Source organism: Nasonia vitripennis, chromosome 2, assembly GCF_009193385.2.
Source record: "Nasonia vitripennis strain AsymCx chromosome 2, Nvit_psr_1.1, whole genome shotgun sequence".
Classification (NCBI taxonomy): domain Eukaryota; kingdom Metazoa; phylum Arthropoda; class Insecta; order Hymenoptera; family Pteromalidae; genus Nasonia; species Nasonia vitripennis.
The window spans coordinates 16,724,592-16,739,983 of NC_045758.1; the positions used below are offsets into that span (position 1 = coordinate 16,724,592).

The 15,392-nt window shown below is 44.0% G+C and overlaps 1 protein-coding gene across 13 annotated transcripts in view; it reads right to left on the reverse strand.

The window, feature by feature from the left end:
- LOC100122319 (zwei Ig domain protein zig-8) overlaps positions 1-15,392 on the reverse strand; it is a 337,476-nt gene that overhangs the window by 290,826 nt on the left and 31,258 nt on the right. The window contains exons 1-6 of one of the 13 annotated variants that reach the window (XM_031923809.1): positions 3,545-3,913; positions 3,222-3,465; positions 2,787-3,071; positions 2,572-2,699; positions 1,994-2,368; positions 252-1,870 (exon numbers count right to left, since the gene is read on the reverse strand). The exons of 8 other annotated variants lie outside the window; for them this stretch is intronic. In XM_031923809.1, the coding sequence (XP_031779669.1) occupies positions 1,002-1,870; positions 1,994-2,368; position 2,572 (1,245 nt within the window). In that variant the 5' untranslated portion in view covers positions 2,573-2,699; positions 2,787-3,071; positions 3,222-3,465; positions 3,545-3,913 and the 3' untranslated portion in view covers positions 252-1,001. Of the gene's footprint in view, positions 1-251; positions 1,871-1,993; positions 2,369-2,571; positions 2,700-2,786; positions 3,072-3,221; positions 3,914-15,392 lie in introns of those variants that run through there. 4 more of the 13 variants (XM_016987118.2, XM_031923810.1, XM_031923811.2 and 1 more) reach the window with 4 other exon arrangements.

Here is a 15,392-nt window from a genome sequence, read left to right on the forward strand (position 1 = left end):
CTTAGCCTTCAATAAAACACAAAGATTTTTTGTTTGTTGTATTGTGAATAAAATAAAATAATTAATACAAACTTGACTTTTTTTTATTGATCTCAGTTGTTTTTGGAAATGTCATTTTATTGTAAACAAAAAAATTGCCTTCTTTAATTGATCTCAGTTGGTTTTTGATCTCTAATTTAGTAGTATACAAAATTATTTTATTTTGTTAAGTTATTTTATTAACATGCATGATAATGTGCAATATATCAAACTCGCCTAACCTTTTTACTTTGCTTAAAAGTTTTTTTTTAGAGATATTTGTTTCTGCTTATTTATACGGGCCGCGCAGCGTTTGATGCTCTCGCGCTCTATCTCTGCCATATATCTCTTTTTGCCTCACTTCCGCGCTCGCGTAGTTTTTTAACATTGCTGCGCGAGCGGCTTTTGTTTACCGCGTTAATTAATGAAGCGAAATCGATCTTTTTGTTATTTTTTTTCAACCGGAGACGCATCATAGGCCTTATATTCTTTTGATTAAAGCGCGCCACGGGCTCGCGTGCGGTGGTCTGGATTTTTCTTTCGATGCTCGTTAGTTTGCCTTTCATTTTCTAATCAAATGTGATGCGGTGAGACACGCTCAAGTGAAGTTACTTTGCTTTTGCCCGAGGTCTGCGTTTAATCGCGAAAAGCGAAGATTTGTCGGAATGAATCTTTTCTCGTGCTCTCGTGGCTCGATATTAACCAAATAATTCAGATGATCGAATGTGAGAGCCGATAGGAGAAAAGGGCTTTACACGCTGGTTAGTTAGTAGGTAAGCTATGCGGGTACCAGCTCATGCGGGTACCAGCTCATGCGGGTCCCAGCTCATGCGGGTACCAGCTCATGCGGGTCCCAGCTCATGCGGGTCCCAGCTCATGCGGGTCCCAGCTCACCCCCACTCTTTGCGGCTACCAGCTCACCCAGCGTACCCCTTCTTTTTTTCGTTTCCCCTCAGCCGCGTAATAAAGAGCGCGAACTCGCGTCAAAGTGTCATTTCGTGTAGAGCATCATCATGAGAGTGGGCGAGAAGAGGAGTGAAAACGCACGAGGTAGCTATACAGTCGAAGCCAGCCAGCAAACAGCTACGAAAAAGATGCCTCCCGTTAAAGAGTCTGAGGAAGCGAGACGCTGATCGAGGCCTGAACAAAATATTACAATCAGTCCTTTTAAGGACTACAAGTTTATAAAACGTAGTAATGAAATACTTGTGAGAGAGAGAGAGAGAGAGAGAGAGAGAGAGAGAGAGAGAGAGAGAGAATGATACAGTTCTTTTCCATGACCGCGGCGCCGCGATTTTTACCGCGAGTATCTTTACCGCGCGCGCTAGGCGGCAAAGACGCGCGCACGAATCGCGCAGCAAAGATTTTACGGAGAGAGAACGTTTGAGAATCTTTACCGCGCGCGCGCTATCAGCTACTACAACAACGACGCTTTCTTTTCGGATTTTCCATAGAGCAAGAAGTTCATCTAACCATTTGTGTATATTATTTGCTGAATGGCGATCGTCCAATTCCATTACTCTAATCATAATCGATCTTAATGCACCATTATCTATGAAATGGCTTGTTAAACCCAAATAGCTTCTGTTATTTACAGTATCAGTCCAGATATCTGTTGTTAAAACTATATCATTTAGTTTAGAAAACATATCTTTCACATTATTTGAAAGTGCTTTATACTTGTCTTCCATTTTCTCGGTTATTTGATTCCTATTTGGAATTTTGTAAAAAGGCGCCGTATAGCTAACGAAAGTTTTGAAACCTTCTTTTTCCACTGTGGATAACAGCATTTTATCTTTAGCCAGCATAAAAATAAGTCGTTTCGTAGCTTCAGCAGTCTTTGCACCATCATCTGAAAGTCAATAAAAAATGCAATCATTAAAAATAAATGTATACTGTAAATATTTATAAATATATTTGTATTTTTAAAATAACGTTCAATTCTGTCTTTTTTTCAAATGATTCTATAATTTACCTGTGTATGATCGCTGATGTTCAAAAATACTATCCACCCTCAATTGAGATTTTTTCCGCTTCGGCCTTGCAACTGTAGGGGTCGTAGGAGTTGTAGGCGTCCTCGAGATCGAATTTTTTGTTTCTTCGTCACTTTCCTTGAGGTTCAGTTTTTTACAGGGCGATTCCTCATCTACCTCTGTCTCATCAGAAGCTTTTCTTTTCATTGCTCCTGTCAGAACTTTGACATTGACTTTTGGATGATGCCGTCGTAAGTGAGCACATAAATTTGTTGTATTGCCAGTTGATTTAATGATGGTATTGCAGACTAAGCATTCCGACTCCGACTGGTCTATCCTTCGAAAATACTTCCAAACGTCACTCTTGAATTTTGACACTAGATAACAAACAAAATTCAATTTTAATATTATGTACATAGAAACTTTGAATATTAATTTATAAATACAAAAATATCCAGTCAACTATCTCGTGAGCGAGATTTCACTGCGATTTAAAAAAAATGATTGTAAAGAAAAAATGTAGTTTCTAGGAATATGAAAATAATAAAATTAGGTAATTGGGTAACTATACTATGCGTACTATTAGATAAATATAAATATGAAGAGTTTGAAAGGTAAGGGAGACAGGATCACTCTCTGCACACGATTAATTGTAATCATAGATTCACTCAGAAGACTCAACCTCAACCAAACGATAAGACTGATAAGCTGAAAGAACAATAGTATTAAATTACGTTATATTGTTTTTAAGATTTTTAAACAACATATAAATAACCAGTAGTGTAATGGATATACCTATTATAATATTCAATTATTAAAATTTTAAAAATCTTCCTCGTCACTACTAACGTCGCTGCCGTTAATTAAAATGGTATCATCTAAGTGGTATGAATCAAAATCAAACAAAGTATTTAAGATATTTTGTAAGGTTTTTGCATTGCGTTGCAATATTAATTCAATATCAAGAATATCTTGCTTATATAGATTACTTTGATCAAATAATCGATTTTCTAATAAAATTAAAATATATTTCTGTTGTTCTAAATATTTTAAAAGACCATCTATTATTGCGTTATTCATCTGCAAAAAATTTAAGAATTTCAATTTTGAATTGGTTGTAGACATAAAAATAGTAAAACAACTAACTAATAATAATTGCCTAATGCATGCTAAAACGTGGACTGCTGACTCACATTTCTCGCAGATCAAGATTACATATATATCGCTTACCTTATTATTATATCCATAGTTTTCTTGAAGCCTCGGTCAGCTTGCTCTGAGTTGCGTTTTGAAGGTTAAAATTTCTTGGAATTCTGTTTACGCAGTTCGCACTTCGCAGCCTGGCAGCCGTCTTTGTTGCGATCGTCGTCTCCGTCTCGTACTCCCGTGTCGGCCGTGTCCTGCTTGCGTGTAAGCCGCCTTCCGCGTAATGGTGAAGTCGTGTATTAGGAAGCACTAAATTAGACTCGACGCACTAGAAAATGTCCAGCTCACAGTCGTCTTCGTTTAGAAATAGTTTCTTACTTTCTTGTCTTTCTTGTCTTGGATTTTACTTTCGTTCTCGTTGATCGCACGGCTCACCTCGTTTGGCTGCTGTCGAACTTGTGCTGTCGATTGTCGAACTTGGCGCACTACGCAGTTATGCTACATGCATAGACTATATAGTATATAATGTTCGTATTTCGAAACCCGGGCGGCGGGCGTCCGTTTTTCTGTCTCTCTCAGACACAAGCAACTCACCTATGGCTGAGAGAGAGAGAGAGAGAGAGAGAGAGAGAGAGAGAGAGAGAGAGAGAGACAGACAGACAGACAGACAGACAGTAATATATCGATATTCCGATATTATCGGTGGAGAAAATATCGATAAAAATCATCGATATATCGCGAAGAAAATATCGATATCTCTGAATATCGATACATATCGCCCATATCTACTCTCATGATGATGCTCGACACGAAATGACACTTTGACGCGAGTTCGCGCTCTTTATTACGCGGCTGGGGGGGGGGGGTACCCTGGGTGAGCTGGTAGCCGCTCGGAGAGGAATGAGCTGGTAGCCGCAAAGAGTGGGGGTGAGCTGGGACCCGCATGAGTTGGGACCCGCATAGCTTACCTACTTTAGTTATTGATTATCAGCCTTAATAGGGCACACCAGAAGGAAACTCGCGTCGTGCGCGCGCTGTCTACAGCGTAAGATTATCGTAGTCTCACATAATCTCCGGTGGAGTCTAGGTTAAGCGGCTATCAAGGCGAGCTGGTAGAGAGCTCGTGTACAGACGAGTTAATGAAAGGGTGGCTGGGGAGGGGAAGGCGGGCGGCGGGTGAATGTCCGTTAATGTGTTAACAATGTCGCAAGATGGTGCGAGCTCGCGGCGGCGTTGACGGGGCATTACGCGCGCTAAGGGCGGCTTTCGTGATTTCGCGCGAAACTCGCACGGGGCTGCAATCTTGTCGGTCGTAATTTTCTATCGGGAACGGATTATCGATTCGCTTCGTTACTGGGTACGCGAATTGATTCTGGGAAACGTTGTCTAAAGAAAGAAGTTCCAAACAAAATTGTCACATTAGTTTTATTTTTGGGAGTTGAACTTTCGCAGATTTATTTCGCTTCAATTAATCAACGCGTATATCTTCTTGTTTCGAACCAATATGATAACAGAATACCAACAAAATCTCACCGCGTCCACGAAAAAATTCACGCAATCACGTTCAAACCTGGCCTCCTTCGCTAAGCCGCATTTGATGATACGCAACGGCAGAGGAAAAACCGCGACACTTCCACGTAATACAAACGAATTTCAGGCTCACGAGACGGCAAAAATTACCGGCGCATGGTCCTAGCGTGAAATATAATGCGGACGTGTGAGGGTAGATGAAAGAGCGGTAGCGGCAAAAATCCACAGGGGAAAACAAGCCCCACGTGCGAGGTGGGAAAAAGAATGGTGACGCGATGGAAAAAGGGAGAGACGGCGGTGGGGGCAGCTCGCTCTGGCAGTGCTGGTGATCCTCGAGAAATTCGCATCTGCGCCGAAAGAAAATTGCATTTAATGCATCGTTTGCGCTGGCCAACGCTGGAATTCCCTCTCGACCCGCGTGCTAAATGTTGTCACATGGACGGAAACGAGAAGCAGCTGCTAGAAAAAAATCCAAGAGAAAAAGAAGTCGGCTCTTTCTTTGTCGGCGAGTTACTCTGACACTTGACCTCTTCATCTTTGCATTTTTCGCCGTTGTTATACGAGTTGGCTACTCCTGCCGTGCTGCTATATATGCTGCTCTACTGCTGCAGAGAGCCGTATACGGAAAAAGGCCAAGTTGGCTTATCAAACCTGACAGTCAGTTTTGATATAGGGATTTACGTACGTGAGAATCGGATATTATATATTTTTATTGGAATTTTCAAAAATGTACTGTAACCGATTGTAACATTTCGGAATATTAATTTGAATGATTAAAATTAACTACAATTAATGTAATATGCAATCGATTAAATTTATCGTATCAGCTATATTGAATGAATAAAGTAAAATATCGTTAAATTGAGTAGCCCAATTACTCTCTTACTGACATTTTACTCCATTAATTTATTAAAATTTATTAATTTTACTGTGTTGAATAAATGTCTACTACTGCCATGCTAAATAAATGAGCCATCAGTCAACTGTTATCTACATCTCCTACAATTTATCGGAAACCTCGCGTGCTTTTATTAAACACTAAATTCCAACGATATTACAAACCTTCCATAATCCCATCAAAAGCTTCATATTGCAGTTCCAGCTTCGAAAAAAAGGAAAGAAGTACACCAGTATTCAAATGCCGACTTCCGAACCCCCACATGCTCTCTCCACGTTTCTGGATATAGAACCCATCGCAAACAAATAGACCGACACCAAATCCACCCTTTGCGAGGAGCATCAGCAGCATCCGAAAGAAAGAAGCGCGCGCAACCGAGTCGATCGCCTTAGTCCAGAGAGAGGACGGGAAAGAGAAACAAGTCCGGAAGAAATAATATAATACCGGGCTACGAATCCGATCGAGCCCGAGACTGTATGTAGAGCTGTTCCAGTGCTGCTGCTGCGACAATAGGGTCGAAAGGACAAAGGCGGGGCGCGATAAGGAAACGGGAAGGCACGAAATTTCTACGTGCCCGACATGTACGAGCGAGCGGATGGCCGACTGGCTTTCGGATTTCGAATTCTGCTTAGGGCCGACACTCGATCAAGTTTATCCGTGGGAGAGAGAGAGAGAGAGAGAGAGAGAGAGAGAGAGAGAGAGAGAGAGAGCGGTCCTCGAAATGCAAATTCGAAGAAGAAAGAAGACGAGACGGTGTAGCTGTCACGGAACTAATGAAGTGGCAACTAGCTGTTCTACTACCAGGAGTTGGGATAAGCCACGGGATTTCCTCGGGACAACGACGCTTTGTTATTTATTTTGCCGAGGATGCGACAGAATTGAATTGTACTGGACACGCGCGAGAATTTTACTGGAGCTGTACACGGAGGATAGTACACACCGCCGTCGATAACTAGTGGAAATAGCTTTAAAGCTCGCGAGTCCAATAGAATTATGGTAATGCATGAAACGCCTTAGTAGTACAGCAGCAAAGTTATCAAGTCACAAAGTGACTGCTCGAACTTGTGTGCCGATATTGCTTTCGTTGCGTAATTTACAATTATCTAAGCGTTCATGACTGTAATTTGCTCTGCTTTTAGTAGGTCGAGTATACGATTGGAAATAAATTGATATTATGAGTAACATCTGGCGTGTAATGAAGCAGTTTACCGCAGTTGCTCGGCCAGGAGGGATCGATTATTTCACATCAAAGTTTCGAATGTTAATAGAGATATCAGCAGCTTAAAGTGAGAATACAATTCGTACATGACCCAATATGCGGATAGACATCCCACCCGACTAATGTAACGTGCCCCGCCTAAACTTTCGATATTTAGGCCATGATCTCAGTTCAAAAAATTACGTAGAGAGATAGTCGGAGCAACGCTGAAATTTGAATAATTTTGCGGATTCGAGGCACGAAATCGCGAGGAAAATCATTATCATTCCATCGAGCGTTCGGGCCAGCGGCAATCTCCTTCGGAAATTCGCGCCTCCGCCTGTTAAAAAAATAATACGAAGAAGATGAAGCAGAACGGCGAAACAAGGCCAATAATCTCTTCCCTGCACTGCGGTGCTGTAAAATTCATACGAATCCCACGTCCTATTAGGCATTCAACTCCCAACCAATTTTTCTCCGAGGAATAGCGATAAGAAGCTCCCGCGGCTTGCGTAACTATATATAGAGGATATGCGAGGCAACAAAATACGCAGAACCGGCAGAAAGAGAGATATTCGCACACACGCTCGGATGGATCGATAAACAGCGCGCGGAATACCAGAGACTCGCTGCGATTGAAGAAACGTATAATCTATAGGCCCGCGGCACAATGCGCTCGAGATGAGTTGAGCGCGGAGCTGTCGATGAGCCAGGGGGGGGGGGGGCGTGGCCTTATTATTTTTTACTCTAGCGGAAGACTCGGGTAATAATGACCTTACACAAGAGTGGAGTGGAGTTTGTTAAGCCTGGAGAGCATCGAATTACCGGCTGTTCATCGTCGGCGTGAAAATTGGAACGATTTTTCAAAGTGCTTTTCACCGTCGAATTTCCTCGTACGTAGCATCGGACCATCGATTTTAGAAATAATTATTTCGAAAATACCTTCGACCTACTTCCATCGTATCGACCAGTATGACCAGATGATACGACACGGAAACAATTAACAGCTCAGTACATCGGCACAAATCGACGCTAATTATTTTTCTTTTCTCGATACAAGCAGCCAAATTACCCCCAAAATAGCATCAGCCACGTCGAGTACTCACGTTTGCCAAGTAATAAACCCATTAGTCCCTAGGACGGCAATAGAAGCCACAACGACGAACCAAATGACCAGTCATTACACTCGAGCGGTCTGTCGACGTCCCAACAAATTGCGGACATCCCCTGCCGACGACATGCAAATCCGAAAAAGCCGGGGCTAATAATAGTCAGCCGCAGGCTAATAAGCGGCACAGCAGGAAGAGCCAGCAGCCGAACACGCTTCGACCTTATCGCCTAGACGAGATCTCGGGCGCGCGACGAGGTCAAGAAGAGAGAGTAGAGAACGCGCAGCCGGGAGCACCGCCAAGCAAGCAGCGACCGAGCGACCTCCTACGGTACACAAGGCCGAATCCGAACTTGGCCCCGCGGGTTTGACTTTCAGCTGCTGCTGCTGCAGAGCTACTGTGGGCGGAGAGGTGAGATGATTTTTATTGTGTCTTGGAACGTTCCAATCGATAATCAAAACTGAGCACATCGGTAACGAAATCGAATGTCAGCCGAATTCATCAAACCGCCAACTCGTCGGAGCAGCCAGTAAACAAAATATTTACTCCAGAGCGTTTGGTAAACCCGAGTGTTCTCCCGCTCGCGTCTCATATCCACGAGCGCGCGCGAACCCTTCGTAACTCATCCCCGGTGTTTGCTCAACACGAGACTGCATTGCTTCCGCCGACTTTGTCGGGCCAATATCGCCTCTCCGCCTACGTACGCGATACACCACTCCGTGCACACGCATCTCCTTGCTTTTTCGGCTCCATTGCGATTTATGAGAACGGGGGCGCAGAGAACGCGAGAAAAGAGAGAGAAAGCCTTTTGTCTGGATTCGCGCGAGCGGCAATGAAAGCCCCGTCGATCGTTTGTTTCGTGCGCCGACGCGCTTCTTTCTCTCTTCGACTCGCCGATGCCACTGCTATAGAGTACATGTAGAGCGCAAGGGCCGCGCGTCGTGCGATTAATCGAAAGGGAATGAGTCGACTAATTATGCTTTTGTTTGAGCTGAAGTTTGATTTATTAGCTCGATGTTTATTGCGGAAGGGGGAGGAGAGGAGGAAGAGGAGAGAAAAACGCTCGCACGCGCGCCGGATAGTGATTAACCAGTGAATAGGCATAGGAGGATTAGTTTGATGGAAATTTATTGGTTTTGGAGAGAGCCGACGCGCAAATACGCTTAGCCAGCGCCGGAATGACGTGCGATGGGAGGAAAAAATATGCTACGGTAATTTCGGGCTTTTAGTTTTAATCCGGGCTGGGAGTTTACTTCGATCGCTCGAGTGTCTGAAAAAATAAGTGGATTGATTATTCAGCTGCGCGGCCGCGGCTCGTCATTGTAATCTGGTGATTTTCAACCTGAACAGTCTTGCAGTGTATTCGGTCCTCTATCGTTTCTCGCTATATATACGTCTTCGGATTACGCCACGTCTGACCGAAAAGGGCCCTTACTACTTACTCAAAAGTGCTTTGAAATAATGATTAACCGGAATCCATATCGACATTCGAAGCATGCGTTCAATAATTTATACGGTGCGATCGCGAGCCGAAGCGTGTCGCGAGCTCAAATCAATCGAAAGTGGCGGCGCTACACCTTTGACCGGGAAAATTACGTGCGCCGTCATCAAAGCGCTTTGAAATCCGACTAAATAATTCCTCGATTGAGCCCGCAGTAATGCCTCATGCACGCGACACCCGTTACGTCAACATCAATCGTAGCCGCTTATATCGTGACGCTGTAAGCTTGAATCGGGGGCTTGCTAATTAATGAATTTAGTCTGTGTGTATACCGTGCTCACTTTCTTGTGGATATAGCAGCTAGAAACGCGAGTAAAAGTGTCGTCGCATTTGTCAAGCGTCACGGTAGCATGCCATCCCTAACAACCCCGGAAAATACGGAGTCACGCTGATACGACATAAATTTTCAAACGGCTATCTAGCCAATTGTGACGTACACTCATATACTGTAATTCGAATCGCTCATCGACACCACTGCGAATGCGATACGCTTCTCTAATTCGAAACAGCTAAAAATAACTCTTCCCCCGCAATAATCCCACTTACTAATAACAATCACTGCTATCGCGTACGGAGCACTCCTCGAGATAATTACCGCAATCTCGCCGACAATGGCACACGACCCAAGGCGCGAAATTAATTAAAGATACTCAACTGCAAACGTAATTATATACGCCGCGCCGGAGAGAAAGAGAGCACAGCAGACGTGAAAAATGCCGCCCCAGACAGTAGCTGCGAGTCACAAAGACGCCGCTGAGCACGTCGAGTTGCTGCACGTTAAGCGGAGAGACAAACTGAAAATAGAGACTTTTAGAGACGTGTCGCGGGAAAAACTAGAGAGAATTAAAGAGAAAGACGAGAATCACCCTTGTGTGCTGCTCTCACGCAAGATACGCGCACTCGACTGCGGCTGCCGCTGATGCTACGTTCCGGCGTTTCTTCGTCGTGCCACTCGTAAGAGACAGGGATGCGTGGTTAATGGCTCGTTTGATGGGATTGCGTTTGATGTGTCGACTGCAGGGGGGTCTCGAGCACTCATGCGGCGCGCATTGTTGCGCCGGACAATTAGAAGTGACCGTGAGTTCTTTGTGCGAGGACATCGTTGCCGGGAGGGCTGCGTATCCTTGCAAAGATTCTACTGCAGCATTATGCACGTCAGCTGTGTTTTAAAAAGATTTAATGAAAAACAAATTTTTTCGTAAAATAATCGTGCACAGTATACGAAATTCAAATGTTTCATCATCACATTAAACGTCCCATTTTCCAAATTAGAACACCGTCATTTATCGAGGATGCTGTAAAGAAAAGTCCCCTTCGCTTTATCAAAGTGGGGCATTCTTATGAGAGTCGCTATTTTTCCAAAAAGTAGCTTTGTGCTACGCTCGAAAATTTAAAACGATCAGACACGTAATCAGGATCATATTTCATATTTTATCTTTCCCTTCATAGCGACAAGAGCACATCTCCTATTCCCCCAACAGTCAGAGCCCATGAGGAGCCAAAGGCAACGTTAAAAAGCTCCTGACATTTACGACGAAGAAAAATCACCAGAAATCCACCTCGTGGGAGCAAGAGAGACCCTTTCGTGAAAAAACACGCCATTCATACCCTTGCTACTGCTGCAACGCGCGCAAACACACGACGAGGGCGGCTGCAGCATATAATATTCATGAAAAGCTGCTTTCGTCATACTCCCCAGTTCTCGGAATTCACGTGCACGTACGCAGCCTTTTTTTTCGTTTCCGCGTTTTTTTTTTTCACGAAAAACACGCGTTCTAAATCAAAAAAACGCGTACTGCACCAGCATATTGCATCAAGAGGGGCCGTGGGTCGATCGATGGTTGCGCTTTTTTCGAATTTCGAAAGAGAGAAAGACAAATAGGGAGAGAGAGAGTCGGTATAACGGGTCGGTATAATGGGAAGATGTAGGGTCGCTGAATAAAATAGCTCGAACAACTGCGCGCGAAACGTTGTTTAAGCTTTTAGCGAGGAGAGCTTGATTTATCATGCCCCTCCGGGCTTTTTTCAATTTTTTTGCTGCGCTCTTTTTCGTGAAAGAGTCTGCGTAACGGGGCACATTCGTCACGTAGCGTTCATTCGATCTTCTGTATAAAAAGCCGGACTCGCACGCACCGATCCACTATCTGCGCACATCAGGCGCACACACCCATTTGTGTAGGTTAACGACGTATTCTTACGAATTAAATCTTGTGTAACTTTGTGCGCCGGCGCGTATTCTCCCGAATGAAATTAATCTGAATTTTTGACACAAGCAGAACTTTTTTTATAATTGCGTCGAAATATTTTGATTAAAACGCTATGTTCACGTTTGAAAATGCGCTGAAAATAACAGAGCAATAAGCCCATCAGCATTCGCAATTTAATCACGAGAAGAGGAGCTGTTAAAATTACGCAGGAATCAATCGAGAACGCATGGTTGCACGAAGATAGCCGAATAATCTGAATCTGGTAACTCATGCAAATTCAAATTTTGGACAAGCTACGTCGAGTTAAACTGCGGACTTTTTTCCCTTGCTCCCCTAATGAAAAGCGCAGCTTGCGCAACCCGTCCGCCAAGCTCTATCCATACATAATACACAACTACCCCAGCCAGAAGACATGACTGAGAGCAGTAACCAGCAAACAAGGCGCCCTAGGTTACATCGACGTTTCGGGCGTCGTTTATAATTATCGCGCGCTGCTGCTGCTGCTGTTGCGACTCGGCCGAGCATACTGGAGGCTTCAGCAGCGAGAGGAATCTTTAGTCCTCGGGCGGAGCTTTCTCGTTCCTTTGCACCGTGTCGTCGTCTAGCTCAAAGCTTTTTCGTTCATCCACGCGCGCGCGCGCGCGCGTCAGTTGTTAATTAGAAATGCAGCTGATTTTGCTCGTTTGGCACGATCTCCGCCAGGAGCTGAAGGGTCGTTAGGTCGAGAACCAGACACGGACACGACGCTCTCTCTTTCTCTCTCCTCGACCCTTTGCGTCTTTTATAAGTCTGCGTTATATTGCTCGAGAATTTCGTTAAAGAGCTCTAGCCTGTAGTTAGCCAAAGAAAAAATGCGATGCCGTTGACTGCTCGCGCTCATTGATTACTTCACCGAGGGTTTCATGCTCCTCTCGTGAAGAATTGTCGAATGGTGAACAGCTGAAAAAGGTAATGCACGCGACGCTCTAAACGAAAACTGAGCGAGTGCAATTCGCGTAGAAGAGTTGTACGAGATTTTTGTTAATAAAAAAGTAATTTTTTAGAATGCATTATGAAATATAATTCCAGTGCTTTAATCTGCGGTAAAATAAATATACCGACGTTTCAACTTTTTATGAACATTATAAAAATCCGCATTATACTTGTGCTCCCCGAACGTAATTCCATGCGCGTTCTCTATGTATAAACTTTTCTCTTGAGTTTATACTAAAAACTTGCTTGGCTTTACAACGGCCAGGGAAAATTCTTCCTGGAAACGCAACTTTGATGAAGAATTTTCTTGATAAGCCGAGTCGACTATATAGGATAATGTCCTTTAGTCGATACAAGCACGACTTTTCATGCGTACGCGCATGGTTTTGAATTTCCAAACGAAGATAACCCAGCCAGATTTCAGCCCGAAGAAAATTTTCCTCCGCATCAGGAACGGATACAAGCAAGGCGCCTCGAACCGAGAATAAAACGGATGAATCAATAAAAGCAATAAGCCAGCAGCAGAGCACGACCTAGCTCCCCCCGGTAATTTAATACGATTCGAGAAGCTGGTAAACAGCCGTGGTGTACAAGCTAAAAACAATCGTCATATTTTACGCACATCAGATTCCTCGAGCGTTCTCCTTTCCGCTACACTCACACATACACATATATATGCGCACATGTAGTCTCTTCTGTTGCGGCGCGCCGAAACCGGGTCGAATCGATCCGACTCATATCATTAAACCAGCCGCATTTCGATAATCGACCCTTGCATGCATGGCCCCCGGGAGCGGGAGAGAGAGGAAGAGAGGAAAAAACACGACCACGCAAATCCGCAGCCGTTGCAAGTTCCGAAGAATGAAAAATGCATTTCTGTTGAGAAATACGTGCACGAGCACGGCTTTATATTTTAAGCATTTTGCTATTAAGGGAAAAACCCCACACCTAGGTAATGTAATAAACCTTTCGCCCGCTGACCGTTTCGAGACGCGCCGTCCCCGGTCCGCGGATTAGGATGTGTCCAGATGTGCAATAAAATGCTTCCGGACCTTTTTTTATATGCAGGCGAAATATGCATCTAAGCTGCAGTCCTCTGCATGTGCAGCCCTCTACGGACTGTAGCCCTCAGTTCAGTCCTAGCACTCGACGAGGAAAGACCTCTGTCTCTCGAGTCTGCTCTGCGCCAACATTTTTCCTACAACTTGTATTCCTTTTGATATAATAAATACTGATATTTTTACTCTAAAATCGATTGAGTTTATTTTGCTTGATAAATTCAATAATTTCTCGTGAAAATAGAGTCACAGCAGCAGCCGCAGCTGCGATGACGCGAAGGCGGGTCAGCGCAGCCTCCGCGGGAGAGAGAGAGTGAGAAGGAGGAGGAGGAAGAGGTACAGTAGCGCCGCGAGCTTTTGGACTATTTATTACGAGGAGAGAGATTAAAGCTCGTCTCGTGGGAGATGCGAGGCTGACGCGACGTACAGGCAGCTTCTAAAAAAATTATGCACTTTTTACGACGCGCGCACGCGCACCTTGCTGTCGCTGAATTTTTCTTGCAATAAATAAGGGCCGCGTGGGAAAGATTTCGGTTTTTCTCTACGGAGCTTTTTCTCCCTGAGATTTAGATGAGTGGCAGGACTTTCCTTATGAAATTTCTTACGCACTGCTAAAGTTTGCACGAACCCGAACAAATAGCGAATATTATAATCAGCATACGCGTTTAAGGGGATGTCGTCCCAAAAAACACTGTTTTTCTATTACATAAAACTTTTTGAATAAGTTTGCAAATGAAAAACCGAGTCTGTAGCGCCGTAGTGTTAAGTTTAATGAATCGTTCTACCGAAATAAAAATTCGATCGGACTTTTTGTTTTTCTAGAAGTTTGGGAATACAAAATACCCCGTGGCGGATTTGCAAAGCTTTTGCGTCGACATCCCCTTAATAGAGTTGTCAGCGTTTGCGACCATTGAATGCAGACAGAAACAATGGACGGGTCAAACCAGAAATAAAAAGAAACAAAATCTCGCGTTGGCACGAAAAACTCGGAGATACATTTAAAAAGTTTTTCTGCGCTAAACGCCTGCGACCACACATTGGATTACCGCGCGAGCATTCGACCCAATTTTACAAAGCAACGCACGATCTAATTCAGCGAGAGAGCCGTTTGCTGTACCCACTCTAACAATCATGGCTTAAGCTCCATCGTTTTGTCCACCTATGACCGCATAAGAGCACACGTAACGATGTTGCGCTTTACTTTTTTCTGCGGCTTATGACACACGAATAACACTCGTGATCCTGCCTAAGTAAACCAAACTTTATACTCAACGTAAATTCGCTCGTTCGCGCAATAATTCGATACCTGGTCACGCCGACGTCATTTAGATGCTAATGAAAAGCCTCTATAGGCAGAGCCATGCGCGTTACGAGCGGGAGAGGGCCAAAGAGGGGGCAAAGAGAGGATGGACGGGAGGGATGGAAAAAGCGCGGTCAAAAGAGATTAGATTATATTATATATCTGATGGCTTTATTTTTCAGGACAGCCCGGCGAGGCTTTTTCAATCAAAATGTCGGATTAATGGAACGCTTTAAAAAGCAGGCATTTGCATGAATCAGAATCCTCGATGTTTATTAATTTCGATGCATCGGAGCAAGCTTACAGTTTACCGTGCAAAGATACTCGATTATCGACTATAATAACTGTGTTTACGAGGATTTTTCAGGCTCGAGAGTTTCTCTGTCGTAATGATCATTATTTATTTTTCATGCCACTCTGCGTAATTCTCATGGCCTACTTATATTCGTAAAAGAGGAGGATCAGTCGATCGTTGTATTCTC